This window comes from Mus caroli, chromosome 5, assembly GCF_900094665.2.
Source record: "Mus caroli chromosome 5, CAROLI_EIJ_v1.1, whole genome shotgun sequence".
Taxonomy (NCBI): domain Eukaryota; kingdom Metazoa; phylum Chordata; class Mammalia; order Rodentia; family Muridae; genus Mus; species Mus caroli.
In genome coordinates, this window is record NC_034574.1 from 134,756,272 (window position 1) to 134,777,672 (window position 21,401).

The window sequence follows — 21,401 nt, forward strand, 5'->3', positions numbered from 1 at the left end:
TACCACTGAGCCACGCCCCCAGCCCCTCCCTGGGGGATTCTAGGCAGGGGCTCTACCACTGAGCCACGCCCCCAGCCCCTCCCTGGGGGATTCTAAGTGATAGTCTACCAAGCAACTGGTCTTTTCAGATCTAACCAGGCAGATTATTTTCCTGGTTTGGATCAGAGAGAAAGACAGAAGCTGTGTCTGAAGGTCCTGTGGTTACTTTTCTCACCTCCTGGCTTGTCTGCATGGAGCCAGCAAAGTAACACACTCAAGAAGAGGGAGCACGCCATGAGCACCCGGCCCCTAGTCCTGACTGCACAGCTCCTGCTGTTTCTTTCCTACAGGCTTCTGCTGGCCCTGTCTCAACACTTCCTTTCTGTAGCTAAAGCTGTCCACACAGGTCTGATCAAAGGGCTCCAGGCTCTCGTGTTAACAGACCTCTTTATTTTTAATTGGTAGAGCCGGGAGCTGTGGGGCACCTGAGCTTCACGGAGATTTTGGACACCTCTCTCAAGGTCAGCTGGCAGGAGCCCCTGGAGAGAAACGGCATCATTATGGGTAAGCAGCCCTTTCCCTGGAAAGGGAAAACAGGAAGTGCACCCTAACAAGAAGGGGTGGCCTTCATGTCAAACAAAGCTGCTAAGAGTAGACCCGGGCCTCCTGGGAGCGGCTGACAAGTCCTCCTGGCTGTATGGTGGCCATAACCCTGATGGTGGGGGCTCCGAGGATGTGTTGCGTATATCTTTGTGTAGACAGCAGCCTCAGAGCTGGGAGTTTATCCTCTGCTTCAGACACTGCAGCATTCTCTTTGGGCAATGAGAATCCATCGGCTTTAGATGCCTTTCCTCACATATTCAGCTCAGTCCTCAGAGCAATGTGGAAGTGTACTGATATTCTTGCCATGTTATAGGTAAGGAAACTGAGGCTGGGAGATTCTGTATTCAGCAAACATCCCTACTGTGTGCGTATGGGTCAGTTTCTAATGACCTCCCAGTAGGGCAGTAACTACAGTGCTGACATCTCCACTCTCCACCTTCTGTCCTGAGCTGCAAGGCCAGGACAAAGCCCTGGACTCCTGGCTCCAGATCCCATATTCTGTCCCTGTCCCACCACACCCTGAGTGAGAAACCTAAGGCCTAGGGAGGAAAGGCCTAGGGAGGAAGAGCCTCAGGCTCAAGGGGTCCTTGGCCCCTAGATCTGAGTCAAGCTCAGGGTAAACTGCGCATGGCTGTCCCTTGACAATAAACCCTCCCACGTGGCAGGGGGTAGGGGAACAGCTCACTTTCAGAAGACCTTTTTTTGTTTTTGTTTTCTTTCGTTTTTTGGTTTTTCAAGACAGGGTTTCTCTGTGTAGCCCTCGCTGTCCTGGAACTCACTCTGTAGACCAGGCTGTCCTCGAACTCAGAGATCCATCTGCCTCTGCCTCCCAAGTGCTGGGATCAAAGGCATGTGCCACACATATGGGCATCATCATCACAGGTTGATACATCACAGGGCCTCCCCTTCCCATGCTAGGCAGTAAGTAATTCCCTGATTCCTGAAAGCTGCTAAAGGAAATTCATGTCCTCCCATTGAGTTGTGTCTGAGAACTGAGCAGACAAGCCATGCTGTGGTTAGGTTAAGAGGCAAGGTGTTCTGTGGTTGCCTGCAGACTATGCTGTGGGCCTCTCCTTCTGTGGCTGCCCTGAGCGCTCCCTCATGCTGTGCCACCTCCACAATATGCAACACGCTGCTTCTCGCTCTCTATGACTGACTGCATAGCAAGGACTCTGAGGGTGACAGCCCTATGATCACACAGCTCAGAGGTGGCCCTGGTAACCACTCGCCCATCTCTCTGTCATCATGTGCTGGGAGTAAGGTGAAAACTGTGTTCCTGTTCTACCTGCAAGGTCCCCTTTTCCCTACCACAGCCTGCAGTAGGTTTCCCCAAGTTCCAGGCCAAAGAAACACCTAGCAACACTGTGTGTAACTCCCAACGACTTCTGTATGTGAGCACCAAAAATGTGAAAAGAACTCATTTAGTAACAACACAAATGGGGTTGGCAGCTGACTCCATGAGGACCTGAGTTCGATTCCCAGAACCTGTTTTAAAAAGCCAGGTGTGGAACATGTACTTGTAACCCAATGTGGGAGAGACAAAGACAGGCAGGTCAGCCCTTAGGGATTTCTGGCCAGCCAACCTAGCTTAATTGGCTAGATCGTGGCCACTGAGAGACCTTCTTCTGGCCACCACATGCACACAGCTGCATGAACATCTGCATACACATTTAACACATACAAAGTTGAAGAGAAGCACATGTGTCTTGCGGTCTGACCACTTCCTGGGCACCACCAAGCTGCTCTGTCCACAGATTCCCATTGGGTTCGGCCATCTTGCTTCCTCCCCTCAGAGTTTGCCCATGTCCTCTGTCTTTTCGTAGCCACAGCCTTGCCCAAGATAAAACACATCCAATTGTACAGTGCTCCATGATCTTGAAACAACTTTCTTGTGAAACTGGCTCTGAGGTAGGGTTGGCCAAGGAACATCCCAGACTGTCACTGCAACAGGGTCACCTCCACTGAGTTCTCAGCAGTGGTCCAGGCAACCAGCCAACATACTACTTATGATAAGGAACACATCTGTGTCCCCCAGAGCCCCCCCACAGTTCAGAGACCCTTGGAACTAACCCACCTCACATCCCAGCCATTGACTAAGCCGCATGCACATGTCCACCTGACTCTGCCTGTCCTAGACAGTGTGCTCCTTCCAGAACCAGAGATGGCTGCTACTGGGGTGAGACATCAGGGCCCAGATCTGCTGTGGCTGATGCTTCTCCATATAGGAGAGCAGATACAGAGCATGGAAATAAGAATGCTTCCCGAAGCCTGGAGGTAAACCCTGGGAGGGGGGGATAGATGGGGACTCCGTCGGCAGCAGAGACCTGGTGTGGGTCAGTATAGCTTTATGTCAGAGGCAGAAACAAACAGGAACAGAGAGATGATGGTGGTGCATCTGTGTAATAGGAGTTCTGTGGGAAGTGTGTGTGTGTGGTGTGCGCTTGCATGGGCAAACGTAGATGTGTGGCTGAGTAGAAGGTGTGTATGTGTGTATATATGGATGTATGGACGTGTGAGAAAGAGACTCTGTTCATGTGTATACAGATGTGTGTGCATAGTGTATGGGTGGAGGCCAGAAAACTTCCCCAGTTGTCTTTGCTCAAGCACAATCCACCCTGTTTTTTAAAAAACAGGTCTCTGATTGACTTGGAGCCGACCCAGCACTAGGTTTATACACAGATACCACACTTTTTACATGGGTCCTGGGGACTGAACTCAAACCTCAAGCACTTTACTGACCAAGCCATCTCTACAGCTCCAGAAAGGACATCTGACTAGCTCATGTCCCCAGGACTCATCTGGGAACTGAATCAGAGCCTTGCTCGCCACTGACTCTGAAAACAGGGCTAAAGAGTGAGAGAAGCAGGCAGTCCCACCTGTCCCAGGCATCTACAGTGTTCTAGAAACTGGCCAAGACTCTTTGGTAGGCATCTTAACTCAGAAGGGCTTCCCCATCCCAGATCCACACCCCCACCTCCCCTGAACTCCCTCACCCCTTCTAAATTGTCCACCCCCTTCCTTCTTGTTTTATAGCCTGGGGGGAGACCAGTGGAGCTGCGCCAACATTCCATGGCTGAACGCTAGTTGCCAGGATCGCCAATTTATGATCATCTGCTCTTGCCAGCTAATGGCAACCTAATGAACTCATTTCCATACTTTATTTAAACAAATACCTGTAGTGGAGAGCGGCTGGCTAGTGTTTATGATGGAGCTTGACCTGCAGAACTCAGATGTTTCCCAGTTGGATTCTGCTGGCCTGCTTCCACGGTGGCCTCGGCTGAGTGAACAGGCCGCCCCCACTGTTAGTGAGAGCTTCAGAAAGACTCTGCCCTTCATATCAGGACCAGAGTGGCCCACTCCTCACTGTCTGGCCTGTGCTTCTCTTCACTCCTGCTCACTCTGAAAAACCCTGTGTACCCTCGATGCCTGCCCTTCTGAGAAGCCATGCACAGGGGAAGCTCTCCCAGATTGAGAGCAAACAAGTATCATTAGCTGGATGCCATCAGACCCTCATTTTCCCCCGGGGCGCCTGTATCCAGTGCTACTCACTCTGTACTCCACGCCCTGCCTGTTGGTAGACACCACCCCCAAAATCATGAGTCTTCCCTAGAACAGGCCTGTAGCCCCTAGAAGGTCAACATTGTGGTGGAGGAGATGGTCCGGTCAGTAAAGGGCATGCGTGTGAACCTGAGTCCCCAGAGGCCATGTGAAAAGTCAGGTGTACAGAGTAGACGTCTCATAGAAAAAGGGAACTCTCGATTCAATAAGACATGCTGTCTCAAAACTTAAGATAGAAGCACACACACACACAGGAAAAAGAAGAAAAACTGCTTGCAGGCAAACCTAGCCTTCTGAGCTTAGGTCAAAGAATGCTAGCATGTCCTTCCCCCTCCTTCAAAGACACATGCGTATAAAACTACCCGCTGCTGAAAGGTGGCTTCCAGAGACACTTGCAGCTGAAGGTTTGTTTGTGGGCAATGTGACCTTTATGGTGGGGTGACTGTCGGAAATGATGCTTTATCAGCCTGACCCTCAGTGACCACCCTCGTTCCCTGCCTCCATTTTATTTTGTGGTCAGAATAAGAGGGAAGCTTCGAGCAAGGGCGGTGGAGCACCTGCCGGAGTAAATTGCCCATTGTGCCCTTGTTGTAAATTGCAGCATCTCCCACTCTCCCCCTGTAAACTCTGATTTATGAGGGCCGCGATGCAGACAGACAGTCTGTGATTGGATGCACTACTCTCTTGTAGAGAATTTACTCCAGATCAACAGAAAATTATTTCTGAAGCTCCCGTGGTCGTTAGTCTCAGTTAGCGAGGCCATTCCTAGCAGGTAGGAAGCACAGTTGGAGGTGGCTGGGAATGCTGGCTCTGGGCAACTCCTTGCTCTGCTCCCTCCTGCCACAAGATGCACTTAAAGATGAAGTACTTGCTGGCCAGAGCTGCCCACATCCACCACACACGTCTCTGTCTCCACGGCTGTGTGTGTAAAGGAGGATGGGATGCATCCTTACACACCAAATGCCTACTGCTCTGCCCTGTGGCAATATCCCACCATATTGTTCATCATATGTTCTCAGATCTCTGTTGACATTAATCTTATGCCCTCCAGAGCAGGCCGTGTGTGTGTGTGTGTGTGTGTGTGTGTGTGTGTGTGTGTACTTGGGGTGGGGAAGAGGCACATGTGTGCAGATGTGGGTACCAGATAAAAAGCCATTAAGTCAACCTCAGGCATTGACCAATCCCCAACTACTGTGCATCTTGACTTTGAGATTTGGCCAGGTACTCCCCACTTAGGCAAGGCTGGCGGCTGTTGTGCTGAGGGATGTGGCTGTCTGCATCTCCGCAGCCTCGGCATTACAAGCATAAGCCACCACACCTGGTTTCTTAAATGTGCGTTCTGGGGATCAAACTTAGGTCATGGTGCTTTCAAGGCAAGCCCTTCATCAACTGAGCCCCCTCCCCAGCCTGAGAGCAAGCTCTTCAGTTGTCCACTCGGTGTCCATTTGTCTCCGTAATGAGTTGAGCATACAGTGCGATCCATTTGGACCCTAGCAGATGCCGGTAGAGCCGTGCTTACTGAAGACACTGAAATTGCTGTGTTTTGGCTCCAGGTTGACATGATGAACAAGATGCTGTGTTTGGTAAATTTTGCTAAAGAACAGCTTTTAAACAAATAGAATTTCCTGGCAGACAAGGTGGCAGCATTCAACAAAGACTTCTCTTCTCGGGCCTTCGGAGTGACTCAGAATCCCATGCTGTTTAGAGGTTAATCAGACAAAACCTACCAGAGCCAGACAAACAGAGAAGATGGCCCTGGAGCAGGGCTGCCAGTTTCTAGCAAAAACCTGGGGCTCCCTTCTTTTTCTTCTTTGTGAAGTAAAGATAACAGTATCTCATTGTCAAGCTGTGTCCTGGGGGTTGCATGACTTAGCCCAGGTGACATGCTTGGCAAATACTTTGAGACAAACTCCCCTCCTTTTGCCTCAGCCACACTGAGCCTTGGATCTCCCTACTCCACATAGGATCACATGTCCTCTTGGGTCCTAGTGCCCATCCTCCCTCCTCACAACGCTATTGTAGGATGCCCTTATGCTGACCTCCCCTTGGAATAGTGTCAGCCATTGCACACGGAGAAAACTAGACATGGTGGCACACAATGTTAATCCTAGCACTAGGGAGGCAGAGTTAAGTTAATCTCTGTGAGTTCGAGGCCAGGCTAGGACAGAGTGGGACCTTACCCCCTATACACACATACACACACCAAAATAAAATAAAATAAAACAAGAAAAAGTAGAAGCACTATTGCATCTTAGTTGCAACCCTAGAACCACACACTGTCTGATGCTATGTTGCTTGGTTTTCTCCTTGCTGGGACCAAATGCCTAGCAGTAAACAAATTTGGCTCCTTCTAGTTGGAGGGGTACAGCCAGAGGTGGCTGCTCACATTGCAGAAGCAAACAGATGACTGCTGGGGCTCAACTCCCTTTCTCCATTTTTTTCCCAGTCCCAGACTCCAGCCCATGAGGTAGAGCCACGTATATTAGGTCAGTCTTCCCACCTCAGTTAGTACAATCTAGAAAATCCTCAGAGTCATGCCCAAAAACTTGTCTCCTAGGAGATCCTAGAGCTTATCAAATCAAAATCAGCCATCACAAATGATAGAAATGGCATTTTTATTGTTATATCCCCCCCCCCCCAATTTTAAATTAGCCATAAAGAAAGAGCCAATAAGGATACTCAGCTCTTAGCACCCATCCATGGAAGCTGAATCGGAGTACTCAGATTTTAGCACCATTCATGGAAACTGCTGTGTAGAGAGCGGGTGGAGAAAGAGAGCCTAAGACTTGGCACTGGGCAGGAGTGGAGTGGAGATGGCAGCCCAAGACAGCATAGATCAGCCCTTGCCAGCACCATGAGGAGAAGGGAGCAGCCTACACAGAATACAGAAGCTTGATTCTCCTTGTGCCTGTGGCAGAGACCCACTCTTCCACTGGCCAGTGGCATTCAGATGCCCGGGTGACCTCAAGGCCTCCATGGCCAGCATCCCTCCAGTGGTCTTTCTTACCTTGCTATTCTAGCGCCCCCACCCCCCAATGTCTAAGTCTCCCTGAAGGTGCTTTGTAGTTACCACACTGTGTTATGATTGTGGAGACAGTGAGCAGGGGGTAAGTTCTGACGTTACATTTTTTTCCAAAATATTAAAGTCCCGAGGCACCATCCTCTAAGTTTCCGTTCACCCGCAAGAGCGGTTTCTAACTTTATTTATGACTTTCATCTGTGCGAAAGGGAGCCGAGATGCGTCTTAGAGCTTCCATATCCCCGAGCTTATTGACTGAGGAGAAGGAAGAGCTGACATCCTCAGCAGTTTTCCTTTGCCCGAGGACCCAGGAGCTCTCTCCATCACTGTTCCCTCTTTACAAGACACTTTAAGCGCCCTCTAATCCCATCAGCTCCCCGCCTCCCCAAGGGGTTGACTCAAGCACTAGTTGGGTCTTTTTTTTCTCTAAGCCCAAGTCATGATGGAATTTAAGGCTAAATAAATTGTGATCAGGAGACCCTGGCAGATTGAGATGAGAACTTGAAGGAAAATTAATTTTTTTTTCTAGAAAATAACATCTTCAGTAAGGAGCAAGGCAAAGCTCTGAAGCAATGCGAAACTGAGGGGAGTGGGGGCAGGTAAAAGAAAAGCAGAGCAGCCTGTCAGTCACTACATCAGGAAAAGGAAACATGCACATGCAAGCATGCACTTACACATACACACACAGGCGCGCACACACATGCACACACATGCATACACACTCAGTAGAAGTGTTTCCACACTTGAGATGGGACCCTAGAGTGAGCCACCAGTTTGGGAGACCAGGTAATGAAAACAGCAGTCAGTGACACTGGGAACACCACTACAGGGTCTCCTGATTGTTCAACAAGTGTGAGCTCAGCAGAGGACTGGCAGTCATATCTGTCACTCTCCTGTCTGTGCACCAGCTCCTGGGTCCCAGAAACCTGTTCTTACAGAATTCCTTGTGGTAGGAACAGGACACATCCTCTGTGTGAACACAGAGGAAGAACTTGGGCCTCTTTCCATTCACCACTGAGCCTGAATGCTCTCCTGCTGGCCCAGAGTTCCTCTAGGAGGAGGGGTGACTTCTGGCCCATCTGCCTCAGGTATTCCATTGTCTTGCAGGCTATCAGATTTCCTGGGAGGTGTACGGGAGGAATGACTCTCGACTCACACACACCCTCAACAGCACAACGCACGAGTATAAGATCCAAGGACTGTCATCACTCACCACCTATACCATCGATGTGGCTGCCTTGACCGCCGCAGGCGTGGGCGTGACCACATCATCCACCATCTCTTCAGGTGTACCCCCAGGTCAGTGGATCTTGGCACCCACACTTTACCTGTGCTTGTAATCTCTGAACCTCCTGATCTGGTGGCATCTCCATGCAGAAGCCATGGAGTGCCTTAAGAACAAAGGTCAGGGCTTAGCCTCCTACTGAGACATGTGAAGGCACGTGACTCTGATTGACTCTCACCCTCGCCTTTCCCAGTATCTCACTGCATGTCTCTCAGGGTGTGAGCACAAGCAGATGTGGCTAAAAAGGACAGAGAAGAGTGGTCTCCGTGGGGGCTAAAACATGATCTCCACAACCCAAGGTTTTTACCCTCTAAGGCCCACAGACAATGACCACATGGATAGTAGAGGCCTTTGAGAAAGGGAAATAAATATGTTGAAATTAAGACTAGGAGGGGCTGGAGATGTGTGCAAGGTCGTGGGTTTGATCCTCAGAACATGCAAGCCAGGTGTACGATAATGCACACTTATAATGCAAGGGTTCCCCAAGTTAAGGCAAGTAGATTCAGTGTTCAAGGCCATCCTTGGCTACACAGTAAATTGACAGTCATCCTGGGTTACATGGGACCCCACCTCAAAGATTGCAAAGACCATGATGCTCAGAGCTCCCACTACTGAAATGTTAAGAACTGGGGTTTGTAATAAGAAAAGGTGGGGCTAGGGAGATGGATCAGCCCTACTAGCACTTGTTGCTCTTGCACAGGACCCAGATTCCGTGTCTGGGCCCCCACATGGTGGCTCACAGCTGACCATAACTCCAATTCCAGGGGATCCAATGCTGTGTTCTGACCTCAGAGGGTACCAGGTATACACATGGAACACATACGCCCATGCATGCAAAACACTCATATACATAAATAACTAAACCTGAGAAAGAAACAATAGTAGGCACAATGATGAAAGAGAGAGCAGTCTGCAGGGTGTGGGTGGCCGCGTTCAGCGGGCCACTGTGGAAGAATCTGCTCATTAGTGTGGAAATGGCTGACACTCCTTCTGTTGGGTCCCTTTGAAACTCACAGGATCTTCCTACACACCTAACTCAGCTCCAGAGAACAAGCACTAACTCCTGCCCTCGGTTTTAAAGCTTCTGTTTAAGATGGAGATGTTGTGTTGTGAAACCTCACAATACCTGTGCATACAGGGATGGGAAGTTGTTGTGGGTCCACTGGCTCAGTCCTACAATTATAGCTGTCAAGTCTCCTACCATTTAAAAGACGCTAAGTGAATGCTGGAGAGATGAATCGCTGGTAAGAGCACTTGCTGCATGAGCAGGAAGACCTGAGTTTGGATTGCAGCATCCACTTAAGAAGCCAGGTGTAGTTGCAGTCAAGCCTGTAAGCCTGGCACTAACAGGGATGAGGGGGAAACAGGATTGCTGGGGCTTGATGGCTGCCAGCCTAGCTCCATGTTCAGTGAGAGACTGTGTCTCAAAAGACCAAAGTAGAGAGTCACAGAGTGACAACCTCCCCTGGGCTTTGTACATGCAAAGATGTGTGCACCTGCATGCATACATGCACATACATCACATGCACATACACTACATGCATGTACACCATGTACACAGTGTGTATGCATGTGTGTCAGCACACACACATGCACACGTGCATGTCAGCACACACATGCACACATGCACACATGCATGTCAGCACACACATGCACATGTGCATGTCAGAATACACATATGCATGCACATGCACACATGCATATCAGTACACACACACACACGCATGCATGTCAATTTTCCTTATTTGAAAACTGTGACAACTGTATTCATAGAGGCCCAGAAAACTCACATAAACTCAATTCATATTTGCTCATCACTTCCATTTCAGTCTCATAACCTGATTGTTCTGGAGAGAGCTACATGTGTCTAAAGATAACATAAACCAGATGAAATGTGTTCACTGAAGGGAGCCCCCAGGAGACCATATGAGTCTCAAAAGCCTCAGGAGCCCTCAGGAATCCCTCAGGAGCCCCCAAGGGACCCTTAGTAGCCCCCAGGAGTTCCAGGAGCCCTCAGGAGCCCCATATGTCCACTCTAAACGTACTTCCTCTGAGACGAGATTTTGTGTGGAAGCAGAGGAGATTGAGGGAGCAGCTGAAGCCACAGGATATCGTCTCCTGCTACCAGTCGGAGATGGTGCTCCATTGAGTGTAGACCTAGTCTGCACCAGCAGGAGGAGGTGTGGCCAAGCCTTTCTATATCCTCCTGCAAATAGTGGCCATAGAGGCCCTGACACTCACGTGGGTACCAGAATTACAGGTGCTTGTCATTCCACTGAGAGTTGGGCCCCACCAGAGGAACTAGTTCACAGAGATGAGGTTAGACTCCTGAGGTGCCTTGGGGTAACTTCTCCATTCCATAAGCATGGAAGGTCAGCACACTAAAGCAAGACAGGGTTGGTTTAAGTCTTCTGCCTACAAAAGGAGTCCTCACAAAATACATTTTCCTTCTATGTGCGGTTCACGAGCACACATGCATGTTATGGTCAGAGGCCAGCATCTGTTGCCTTCCTTCATTGCATCTTATTTTGAGACAGAGTCTCTCACTCAACCTGGGGCTCACTGATTGGCTAGAGGGGCTGCCCAGCAAACACAGGATGCCTCCCCAGAACTGAGGTTATAGGGGTCAGTTGCCATACCTGGGTGGAGAGGCAGGCTCTTATAGGGCCTTTGGAGCATGCTCAGTGAGATAGTGGAAAAGCACAGTGTGGCTGGAAGTATTACTTGGCCTTTAACCCTGAGTCATGGGGGTGAAGATTTCCAGGTCCTGAGTTCAGGGACAAGTGGGGGCAGGGTGATCTTCCACTGGCCTGTTAACCTACATTCTGAGAATCTGAATCCAGTTCCTCATGCTTGAACAGCCAGTGCTTTACGGACTAATGCACCTCCCCAACGTGCTCACTGATTTTATCCTGATACCCAAAACACTTACAGCCCCAGTCACAGATTGAAAATACCATTAGCACATGATATTTTCATAGCAGTGGCCCTGATGTGAGCACTGTTTTAAATGTTAAAATGGAGCCTGCACCAGGGAGAATGCAGGCTGCCCATACAATGTGAGTTACAAGGTTTTGTGGCCTGGACACTGTCCACCCCTGACAGGGAGTGAGTGCACTGACCTCTGGAGGCTCTCTACATTCAGCATTACTGTCTATATGTCACCTGGAACTGCAGTGGAAGATGGGATCAGAAGGAAGATGACAGAGGCATCTACTTTGAGTGAGCTGCTGATAGCCACCACAAAGCAAACTGCTGAGATGCTGCTCAAGCCAGATCACCTGTGGCTGGAGGGCTGTACTGAGAACCACCCCTGAGTCCTGCAGGAAGAACCTCCTGCTGCGCTGAGCCCTTCTAAGGAGCCAGCTTTTGTTTGCCAAGCTAGAGGTTTATGTCCATTAGACATTGAAGAGCCATTTTTAAGAATCCAGAGAGCCAAGGACTAGAAAGAAGAGTCACTTGTCCTTCGCTTTAAACATTTTCTGCTTCAAATTCATTAAGTCAGATACAGAAGGACACTTAAGATCCTAGAAACCCTTCTTGTGACAATATCAAGCTGTTACTGAAGGGGCTTTATTTTCTTGTGGCAAGACCTGCCTTCAAATACCCCAGCAATGCAAGCTAAGACATCTTCCCTCAGGAACCTGAAGAAATCAAGTGTACTTTTTTTTTCTTCCTCTCTCTTTCTTTCCTTTCTTTCTTCCCTCTTTCCTTGTCTCCTCTCTCCCTCTCCCCATCTCTCCCCTCCCATATTCATCCCCTCTCCTTCTTTCTTTCTCTTAGATTCTAGAAATGGAACCCTGAGCCGTGTATATGCTAAGCAAGTGTTCTACCACTGAGCTACATCCCAGCCTTGTTTCTGTTTTGCCCTGTTTATTTGTTTGTTTGATTTAAAAATAATAATAATAAGCTCTCATGTATCCCAGGCTAGCCCCAAACTTCCTGTGTAACTGAAGCTAACCTTCTGCCTTCATCTCCTGAGTACTGGATTTACAAAGGTGCACTGCCATGCCTACCTAGTCTTGCAGTGCTAGGGATCAGGTGAACCCTACCTGCTGAGGTATACATCCAGCCATTTGTCTGCACTTTTTAGAGAAGTTCTTCTCTGTATTTTCCCCCTCCTCTCTTTAACCTATATCTTCCTTTTGGGAATTTCTCACTGTAAACACGGTCATTGAACTTGCAAGTAAGCCTGGCTCTCTACAGAGCAGCCCACTAATGTCTGAGTATGAGTGGGCTTAAGGCCAGGAAACTTGATGATGGTGCTCACCTCCCACCCTATGTCATTTCCAGAAATGAGTCCAGGAAAGAGTTCTGCACTGTTACCTGCTTTTGGTTGTCTTGGAAACCCCATCCAAGGCCTACAGATTTCCACCCCTTCCTCAACCCTGACTTCCTGGGCATCATGGGAACAGGGAAAAGAAGTCAGAAAGTCCTTTTTTGGTGCCAGGGCAGGAGACTGGAGGATGTAATAATGTTCTCTTGTCTTTCTTTGCACAACAAGCACCTATTAATTATCTGTTCTGTTCAGAGATGAATAAGACAGGAACCTTCTAATGCCACTTCAGGTGGCCTGAAGAACAGCGGGTGGCACTGTTAGAGGAAGGACCCTGCTGTGAGGCCTTGCTGGGGGAAGCTGCAGGGCTTCTCACTCTCCTGGCTTGGTAAACAAGTGCCTTTTTCAGTAAAGAGTCATTTTGAAGCTGTTTCCTCCCTGACAGTGCTTGGCACCCTCCCTAAGCTTTGACAAAAGTTAACTCTCTCCCCACCTCTCTCATCCCCCTCTAGACCTTCCTGGTGCTCCATCCAATCTGGTCATCTCCAACATCAGCCCTCGCTCAGCCACGCTCCAGTTCCGACCTGGCTATGATGGGAAGACGGCCATCTGCAGGTGGATTGTGGAGGGGCAGGTATGAGTCTCATGACTTTGTGTATCAGTTACTTCTTTTTAGTGCTATAGCAACATACCTGGCACTTAGCAGCTTAAGGAAGGTTTATCTTGGCTCACAGTTGCAGGTACCCTCCATCAAGGCAGGGAAGACAGAGAAGCAGGAACTGGAGCCAGCTGGTCACATGACAATCCATCATTAGAAAGCAGAGAGGAATGATTGCTGATATTTAGCTCATTTTCTCATTTTTATTCAGTTCAGGACCCTAGCCCATGGGATGGGAATGCCCAGATTAGGAATGGGTCTTCCTACCTCAACTGACTCAATCTGGAAACTCACTCATAGACAAGGCCAAAGTTGTGTCTTCTAGGTAATCCTAGATGCTATCAAGTTCCCAATATTAACCACTATCCCCTGGAAGCTGGTGCTTCCCAGTACGAAGATGACAAGGACCTGCCCTTGGGGATTGTTGGCCGTCCTTGTAGAGTGAATCCTCAGGTGTTGTAGGAACTCCAGGAAGGCTAAGAGGGGCTTGGAGGGAAGATGGGGACAGAAATAACATCAGACTCCAGGGACAGGATAGGCCAAGATGAGAAGACCGGGGTCCTGTCAGATGATCAGAGAAGAGAGAATAACTGTGAAATCTCAAGGGCCATTCCAGAGTGGAACCCCGAGTTAGATAGCACAGATGACTGGTTTTTAAATTCTACAACACAGTTAGCTTCCAGACTGGTACAGCTTGTCTGGCAGAGAACATCATGGGTTCAGCAGCTTTCTAGAGCAGGCTCTGTCTCCAGGTGCTGTTTTGGGCATGGAGGATCCAATGATAGCTTGTGCTATGGAGGGAAACATTCTCTCCTGTGTCTCCTTCTTCAGGGTTATGTCTGGAGACAACATGGTACATTAAGAAAGAAGTGATAGAAATATCTATCATATTAGCCCTAGGATGGGTCATGGAAAAGACTCAATGTAGTGCCAAGGGCTATAACAGGCATGGGAGGGCTTGGGCATGTAGGAGGGCTGTGTGGATAGGATCTGCTGGCATGGACAAATATCACTCATTCTACCAGTTCCATATTGTGATAGTGGAGAAAAAGATGAAGAACCAAATTGTGAGCAGTGAGTGGTGACGTTTGGAAATAACTCCTGTGTGATTAGTTCCTGGTGACCTATTGCTATTCTTGCACTGGATAGGAGAAATCTCTTCTGGGAATTGGCTGTGAATTACAAAGTGAATCTTATGCATACATGTACAAAAGTTTTACTAACTCCACCTTTCTGGAAATCTCTGTAGAATCCCTATCTAGATGGAAGTTATTCGTCCATGGGGATGAGACTATTTACTCGGGAAAAATAAGATTTATCTGTATTTCATATCTAATAAAAAAGACAGAAAGAAAAAACTCACCATTAATAAAACAAAAATGATGGTAGAAAGCAGACTTTGAAACTCGTAAAAGAGAAATGTGCCTGTGGAAAACTAATTGTCACAGTTCAGTGTTTATTGGTCTTAGTAGCTGAGCAAGCACTAAGGCACACCTGTTGTTCCTTGAAGTATCATTATACTCCTTGTTTCTTTCTCTCTCATCTCTCCTTATCCACTGGCAGGCACTTGTTTTCTCCTGTCGCCATAGATCACACATCTTTTTTGTTCAAAAGAGTCAACTGCCCTTTTTCCCAGTGTCATGCCCTGTTGACAACACCTAGGCCTTGGAAAGTCCCTGTATGATTCCTTCTAGTGGTACCACTTAGCACTCTTCAGTCCCCCTGTGTTCACTAAACCAGAAGCTCATCACGCAAACTTGATGAGATAGGTCTCCCTCTCTTCTCCCTGCCTGCCTTCCTTCTTTCCTTATTTCTTTCCTTCTTTTCTTTCTTTCCTCCTTCCTGAATCCTCAGCATGCCCTTGATGTTCTGAGAATGTTGAGGTAGATCAAGAACATAGAGTCTAAATAGAGCGGCATATAGGAATGAACTGCCTAGTCCCTAATCACTACTCTGTTATTTCCCCCACTGATATTTTCTCCAATGAACTTATCCATGCAAATCTTTCACCTGAATTGTTGTCTTGGGATATTCAGAATGGTAATTTCCTCATTCTCTCAACCTTTACTCAATCTATCTCTGGAACTTTGAAGAGGAGCCCTTGCCCTTACCCCCCATATTTTTTAGGTACTCCAAAGCCAGGAAGGTAGAAAACCACTTAACTCTCTTTTCTTTTTTTTTTTCACCTGTAAGTTATCAAAGTGAGGCACAGCCTACTTCTTCCAATATTAAAGAAATTTACTTTCTTTGTGTGTATGTCCTATCTTTTTCCTACCATTGCAACAACTATGAAAGCATATGCATTTATATTCAATGTGTTCCAGGTGTACTCACTGCTCTATATTAATCAGTGTGTGTGTGTGTGTGTGTTTGTGCGCACGCGCACGCGCGCACGCACACACGCATGCCATGTGTGTATCCATATGCACATATACCATGGTACATATATGGAAGTTAGAGAAAGCTGTACGGTGTTAATTTTTACTGTCACCTTGTGTGAGACAGTATCTCTTGAGGGTTGTGTAGACCAGGTGAGTTTGCTCCTGGGCTTCTGGGAGTCTCCTGCTTCTGCCTCTTATCTATTCATAGGAACACAGGGATTATGGACATATGCTACCATATCCAGCTTTATGTCGGCTCTGATGATTCAAACTCAAGTCCTTGTGCTTGCATGGTGATCACTTCACCCACTGAGGTGTTTATCTCCTTTACCCCATTGCTATTCATTAAGCCCCAAATTTGCTCATCCTTATCCCTTTGTGAACTAGGTCTCTTGACATGAAGTCATTTTATTTTCTGGTGGTACATGGTGTTCCAGGACATGGTGCCTTCCTGCTCCAAGCTTATATGAGCTCTTCCTACATAGACTTCAAGTCGTCCCAAGTAACATTTAAAGGTCATAACCTGAGCATCAAGATCTCAGGGAGCTCATTGCTACCATCTGCTCATTGCTACCATCTGCTCATTGCTTCTAGACTTTTCAGGCCAGGAGATTGTTAGATTTATGTATTTTATGTTCATATGTGTTTTGCCTATACACACATTTATGTACTGTACATATCTGGTGTTCATGAAAAACAGAATAGGGCATCAGATCAACTAGAACTGGAGTTACAAACAGTTGTAAGCCATCATGTGTGTCCTCAAACTTGAACCTGGGCCCTCTGGAAGAATACCCAATGCTCTTAACCACTGAGCTATCTCTCCAACCCCTAGAAAAATATTTTTTATTTTGTTTTGTTTTTTTAACACCAAAAGGTAACAGTGATATTTTCAGTTCCAATCAAATATCATTGTTCTTAAATTTATATCTTATACTAAATTTGCCTTATACTAAAATTAATTTTTCAGAAGCCCCAATGTTCTTATTTTCTCTGCCTTACTATTATATTGAATATAAAACCACAATTCCAACAGATTAATCAACAAGAATACCGAATGCAATGTAAGTGTTTGTCCTTGAGTTTAATTCTCTCCTATAATCACAGCCAAAATGCTGAGCTTTAAAAAAGAAATCACCCAATAGCATTCTTCTTTCTGTGCTTTCATCATCAACTTGTATATAACTAGACACATCCATTTCAGATATTGTCTTCTTTTGTCTTGCCTATTAGCAGTTACTTTATATAAAAGTCATTTCACCTGAGAGAAATTGCTAGGGCTTTTCAGGATTACTTTCATTTTGTAACCATTTACATTATTGCAAGTTTATAACCATTTACATTGTTGCAGTCAAAGCTATAGAATAGTGATCTGCTGGGAAGTCTAGATTCTCTCACCTGTCACTACACTACCATGCCAACTTGAATTTTGGTCTATCCTTTGTGTGTATGTGCTCATGTGTGTGCAGGTGCATATATGTGTGCACATGTGTACCTATTCATGTAGAGATCAGAGGTCAGCCTCCGCTCTTGTTCCTCTGATACTGTACACCTGGGTTTTGGAACAGAGTCTCTTATGGACTTGGGGCTCACCAAACAGTTTAGGCTAGCTGGCCAGCCAGCCCTGTGGGTACTCTTGTCTCTAATACCCAAACATGGATTATAAGTGTACATCAGCCATGCCTGGGTCGTTTTTACTTGCAAATCAGGTTGCAAGGTAAGCATTTACTGAATGAGCTACTACTGCTGCCCTCTGTTCTTCTCTTTGACAACAGAAATAAATCTGCATATTTGCATTATCTTTCTTATGTGGAATTCAGCCTCTTCTCTTCCCTCAGTGATAGTTACTCTACATCTGTACATTTCCTGATGGCTCCCTCTGTCTTTTCCTGCAGTTGAACTGGTCTCCCCAGATCTTACCTGCTATAAATTATCTAGCCAGTCCTCTATGTTGGACATTTGGTTTCTACCACTGTATCAACAAACTGACAAACACAGAATGCATACACAATACAAACATATATGTGCAATTAAAGTTCTGCAGGTCGCAAGTCTAGTGTGGGTTTCATAGCTAATGCATGGTGTCCATAGGGCAGCACCCTCTCCAGAGACTCTAGCGAGGAGCTGATTCTGTGATCATTAATGCAAAGGTAGAAATCTGTTCTGTGTTGAAAGTCTGAGGTTTGGTATGTGGGAAGCTATGTGTCAGCAGGGTGGTTCTAGCTGCTGAGGTCTCCTTGTTGGGTGTCTTCCCATCTTGAAGGTAAGCTACAGAAAAGTGACTCGTCTTCAGGCTTGGCATCTCCTTGTGTTTGGTCTCACCTCACTGGCCCTCTTCCACTGCTTTGTACCCCTGTGATGGCTTTGGGCCAAATAATCTCACTATTTTATCTGGATACTTTTAGCTTTACTGCCATCAACCTAGAGTCCTGAGCTATGTGCTGCACTGTGTGCATACATTCCAGGAATCAAAGGGGACCCTGTTTAGGGAGGAATTTTCTACCAAGAAGTCTGTCTTGTTGTTTTGTATTTTTGCTACTGTACCTTCAGATTATAACCTAGGCATGAGGCTTATGGGTCAAACAGCAACTGCATTCTAACTCTTTCCAGAAACTGTCAGACATATCTTTTATGGGTCTACACATGGCATGCTCATCAAAAACATGTATGTAGCATGAGTAGAATTAAAAGCCTAACTTTCAATAGAATTAAGTGCAACTTCTGAATCTTCTCTTGCATGCTTCTGGATAGGTAGCAAGGCTTTCCCAATTTGTATGTTCTGAAGGAGACCTAACCAAATTCCTGCCCCCACTTCTATTCCCATAAGCACTTGTGTGCATTTATGAGCTTTCCCTCCCTCCCTCCCTCCCTCCCTCCCTCCCTCCCTTCCTTCCTTCCTTCCTTCCTTCCTTCCTTCCTTCCTTCCTTCCTTCCTTCCTTCCTTCCTTCCTTCCTTCCTTCTTTCCTTCCTTCCTTCCTTCCTTCCTTCCTTCTTTCCTTATTTTCTTCCTTCCATCCTTCCTTTCTCCCTTCCTTTTTTATGAGGAATTGCAGGCTGGTCTCCAGTCGAGCTGAGGTCTGAACCCCGATGGTCATAATTCACCTATATGACATGGTAGGTGTTCCCTCATGCTCCTGGAACTCCAGCCCCTGCCTAAGGTACAACCTCCCACAGCCCCCCACAAGAGAAGCATGGTCAGTAGTCATGTAAGCAATGGCCCAAGCTTCTGACCTTCAGGCTAAACTCCTCCCCAGTTACCTAGCAACAGTGAAGACCATAAAATGGGGTGCTCAGTCCCCACCTCTCTCTTACTCCTTTGTCCTCTTACCTCTCACTTCTCTCTCCTCTTCCCTTTCTCTTTGCCTTCTCCTCTCCTCTCTCCTTTCTCTTTCTCTCTCTTTCTCTCTAGCCTCCCCCCCCCTTTCTCCCTTTCCCCTGCATTTCTATAACAAAGCTCTTAAACCATAGATAGTCTTTGCTCCTTCAAGTTCCACGTCGAACTCTGATCAGTGTCGGGAACTTCTTCCCCTATTCCCTCTCTCCCACAACCTTGGGGTGCTAGCAAGGTAGCTCTGGGAGGGTCCCCAGTCGGGGGCTGCTCCTTTTCCATCCCTGCTGTGTGGGTCAAGCATGCTCACCTGGTGCCCTGTGGAAAAGCGTCAGGCAGCTCTGCCTGTATCCACCTGCCCAGAGCACAGGAGCTCTGGTGGACGTTAGGTACCTTTTCCTTTCGCCCTCTTCCCCAGAGCCCCAGGGCCCCTCTTTATTTTGTTCTCAACATTTTTTCTTTCCATCCATCCATCTTTCTTTCTTCCTTTTTAAAAATATTATGCATGGTAGGCAGATGCTCTACCACAGAGCCACACTGCAGCCCCTCATTGGGAGATTCTAGGCAGGAGCTCTACCACTGAGCCACACCCCAGCCCCTCACTGGGCAATTTTAGGCAGGGGTTCTACCACTGAGTCACATCCCCAGCCCCTCACTGGGGGATTCTATGCAGGGGCTCTCCCGCTGAGCCACACCCTGGCCCCTCACTGGGGGATTCTAGGCAGGCGCTCTACCACTGAGCCATAACCCCAGCCCCTAACTGCCACTGTACCACTGAACTACATACATAGCCCTTTTTATTATTTATATTTTGAGACAAGGTCTCATTAAGCTTCCCAACCTGGATTTTAACTCATCCTATAGCCAAGCCTAGTCTTGAACTCTTGATCCTCCTGCCTTAACATTCCATGTAGCTGGAGTTGCAGGTCTTCCACACCTCATCAGCCTTCTTTGTCTGTTTTATTTCCTTTTACAGTCTTGCTGAGAGAGCTCGGCTCCTTTATCATACTAAGTTGAAGTTGTGATAGGAGACCATCTTTCTTATTTCTAACTTTAAAGAAATTCTTTAAGGTTTTATTATCAAAAATGACATTTATGGAGGGTGTCCCTCTTTTTTATAGCTGTTTTTTCTGTGTTAAGACAATTGTTTTCCAATCCTGGTTTGCTAGGGCATTTTCTCCTTGTTCTTATTATTATTTTGCATTTTATTTTATTTATTGGAGTGGATAGGTATACACATACCACAGCACTTAATGTGAAGGTCAAAGGACAGCTTGTTGGAGTCAGTTCTTCCTCTCCACTGTGGGTCCCAGTGATGGAACCCAACTCATCAGGCTTAACTGCAAGCCCCTCTGAGCCATCTCACTGACCCTAATATTGTTTTCCATTGAGCTTAGCTTTTCCTGGCTTCAGGTTGGACTTAGTTTTTAGGACCAATGGCTGCACCTTTCATCTGACCCTGTCACTCTGGGTAACCCAGCAAGGAAGCTCTGGGACCTGTTACCCACAAATAGACCAAGTCCCTGCCCCATGGATCCTGGCTCTGCTTCTCTGAGGCTATCAACAGTCAGTCCAAAGCCATCTCTTAAAACTCTACCGACACTATAACCATTTATAAGTCTCTACAGTGAAAGCCATCCTTCTGGCAATAGCATGACCTTTGTACAGGAAACTCCCAGGAGCTGAGATTGCTCACACATAACTGCACAGGATTGGGCCCCTCAACCTTCCATCGTGGAGGAGAGAGGGGTTTATGAGCCCCTCCCAGAAGGTTGATAGGTATTTAATAGTTACTGAGGAAGGGAAAGAAGGAAAGAAGGAAGAATTATTTTCTTCAGTAGTGTAACCACTGCGAGGAAGAAGGGGATTCAATGGGAGTGGGAAGGCAGCCAAGAGAAATCAATGGAGGATGAATAAGGTCAAAATACACACACACACACACACACACACATTATTTTAGATATTTAGTATATGCCAGTAATAAGCTTTAGTTGCTGTTATTGGTTTCCCACTGGAAAACACATTAGAAGGTTCAAGGAGAATGCAAGACTGCTACACAGAATTCCAACCCCACTCTCACCCATCTCCTACCCTAACCCCCAGCCCCACCCTAGTAAGGCTTACACAAAGACCCCTCCAGGTCCTATGTGTTGTGCCAGGACCTCCTCAGAGTAACATGGTCTGATACTAGGACACAAACACTCCCAGCTTTTCCACCCCACTGGTCACCTTCAGCCATAGACATAATTTTTGTGACTTAAACAGTTTTGAAAATTATTAGACACTCATGTCCTACAGAACTTCTCAATTTGG

General features: G+C 47.1%; 1 protein-coding gene across 1 annotated transcript in view; it reads left to right on the forward strand.

Moving 5' to 3' along the window:
• Window positions 1-21,401, forward strand: part of Sdk1 (sidekick cell adhesion molecule 1) — a 713,594-nt gene that overhangs the window by 539,449 nt on the left and 152,744 nt on the right. The window contains exons 20-22 of the mRNA XM_029477307.1: window positions 445-543; window positions 8,267-8,458; window positions 13,233-13,354. Of these exons, the coding sequence (XP_029333167.1) occupies window positions 445-543; window positions 8,267-8,458; window positions 13,233-13,354 (413 nt within the window). The remainder of the gene's footprint in view (window positions 1-444; window positions 544-8,266; window positions 8,459-13,232; window positions 13,355-21,401) is intronic.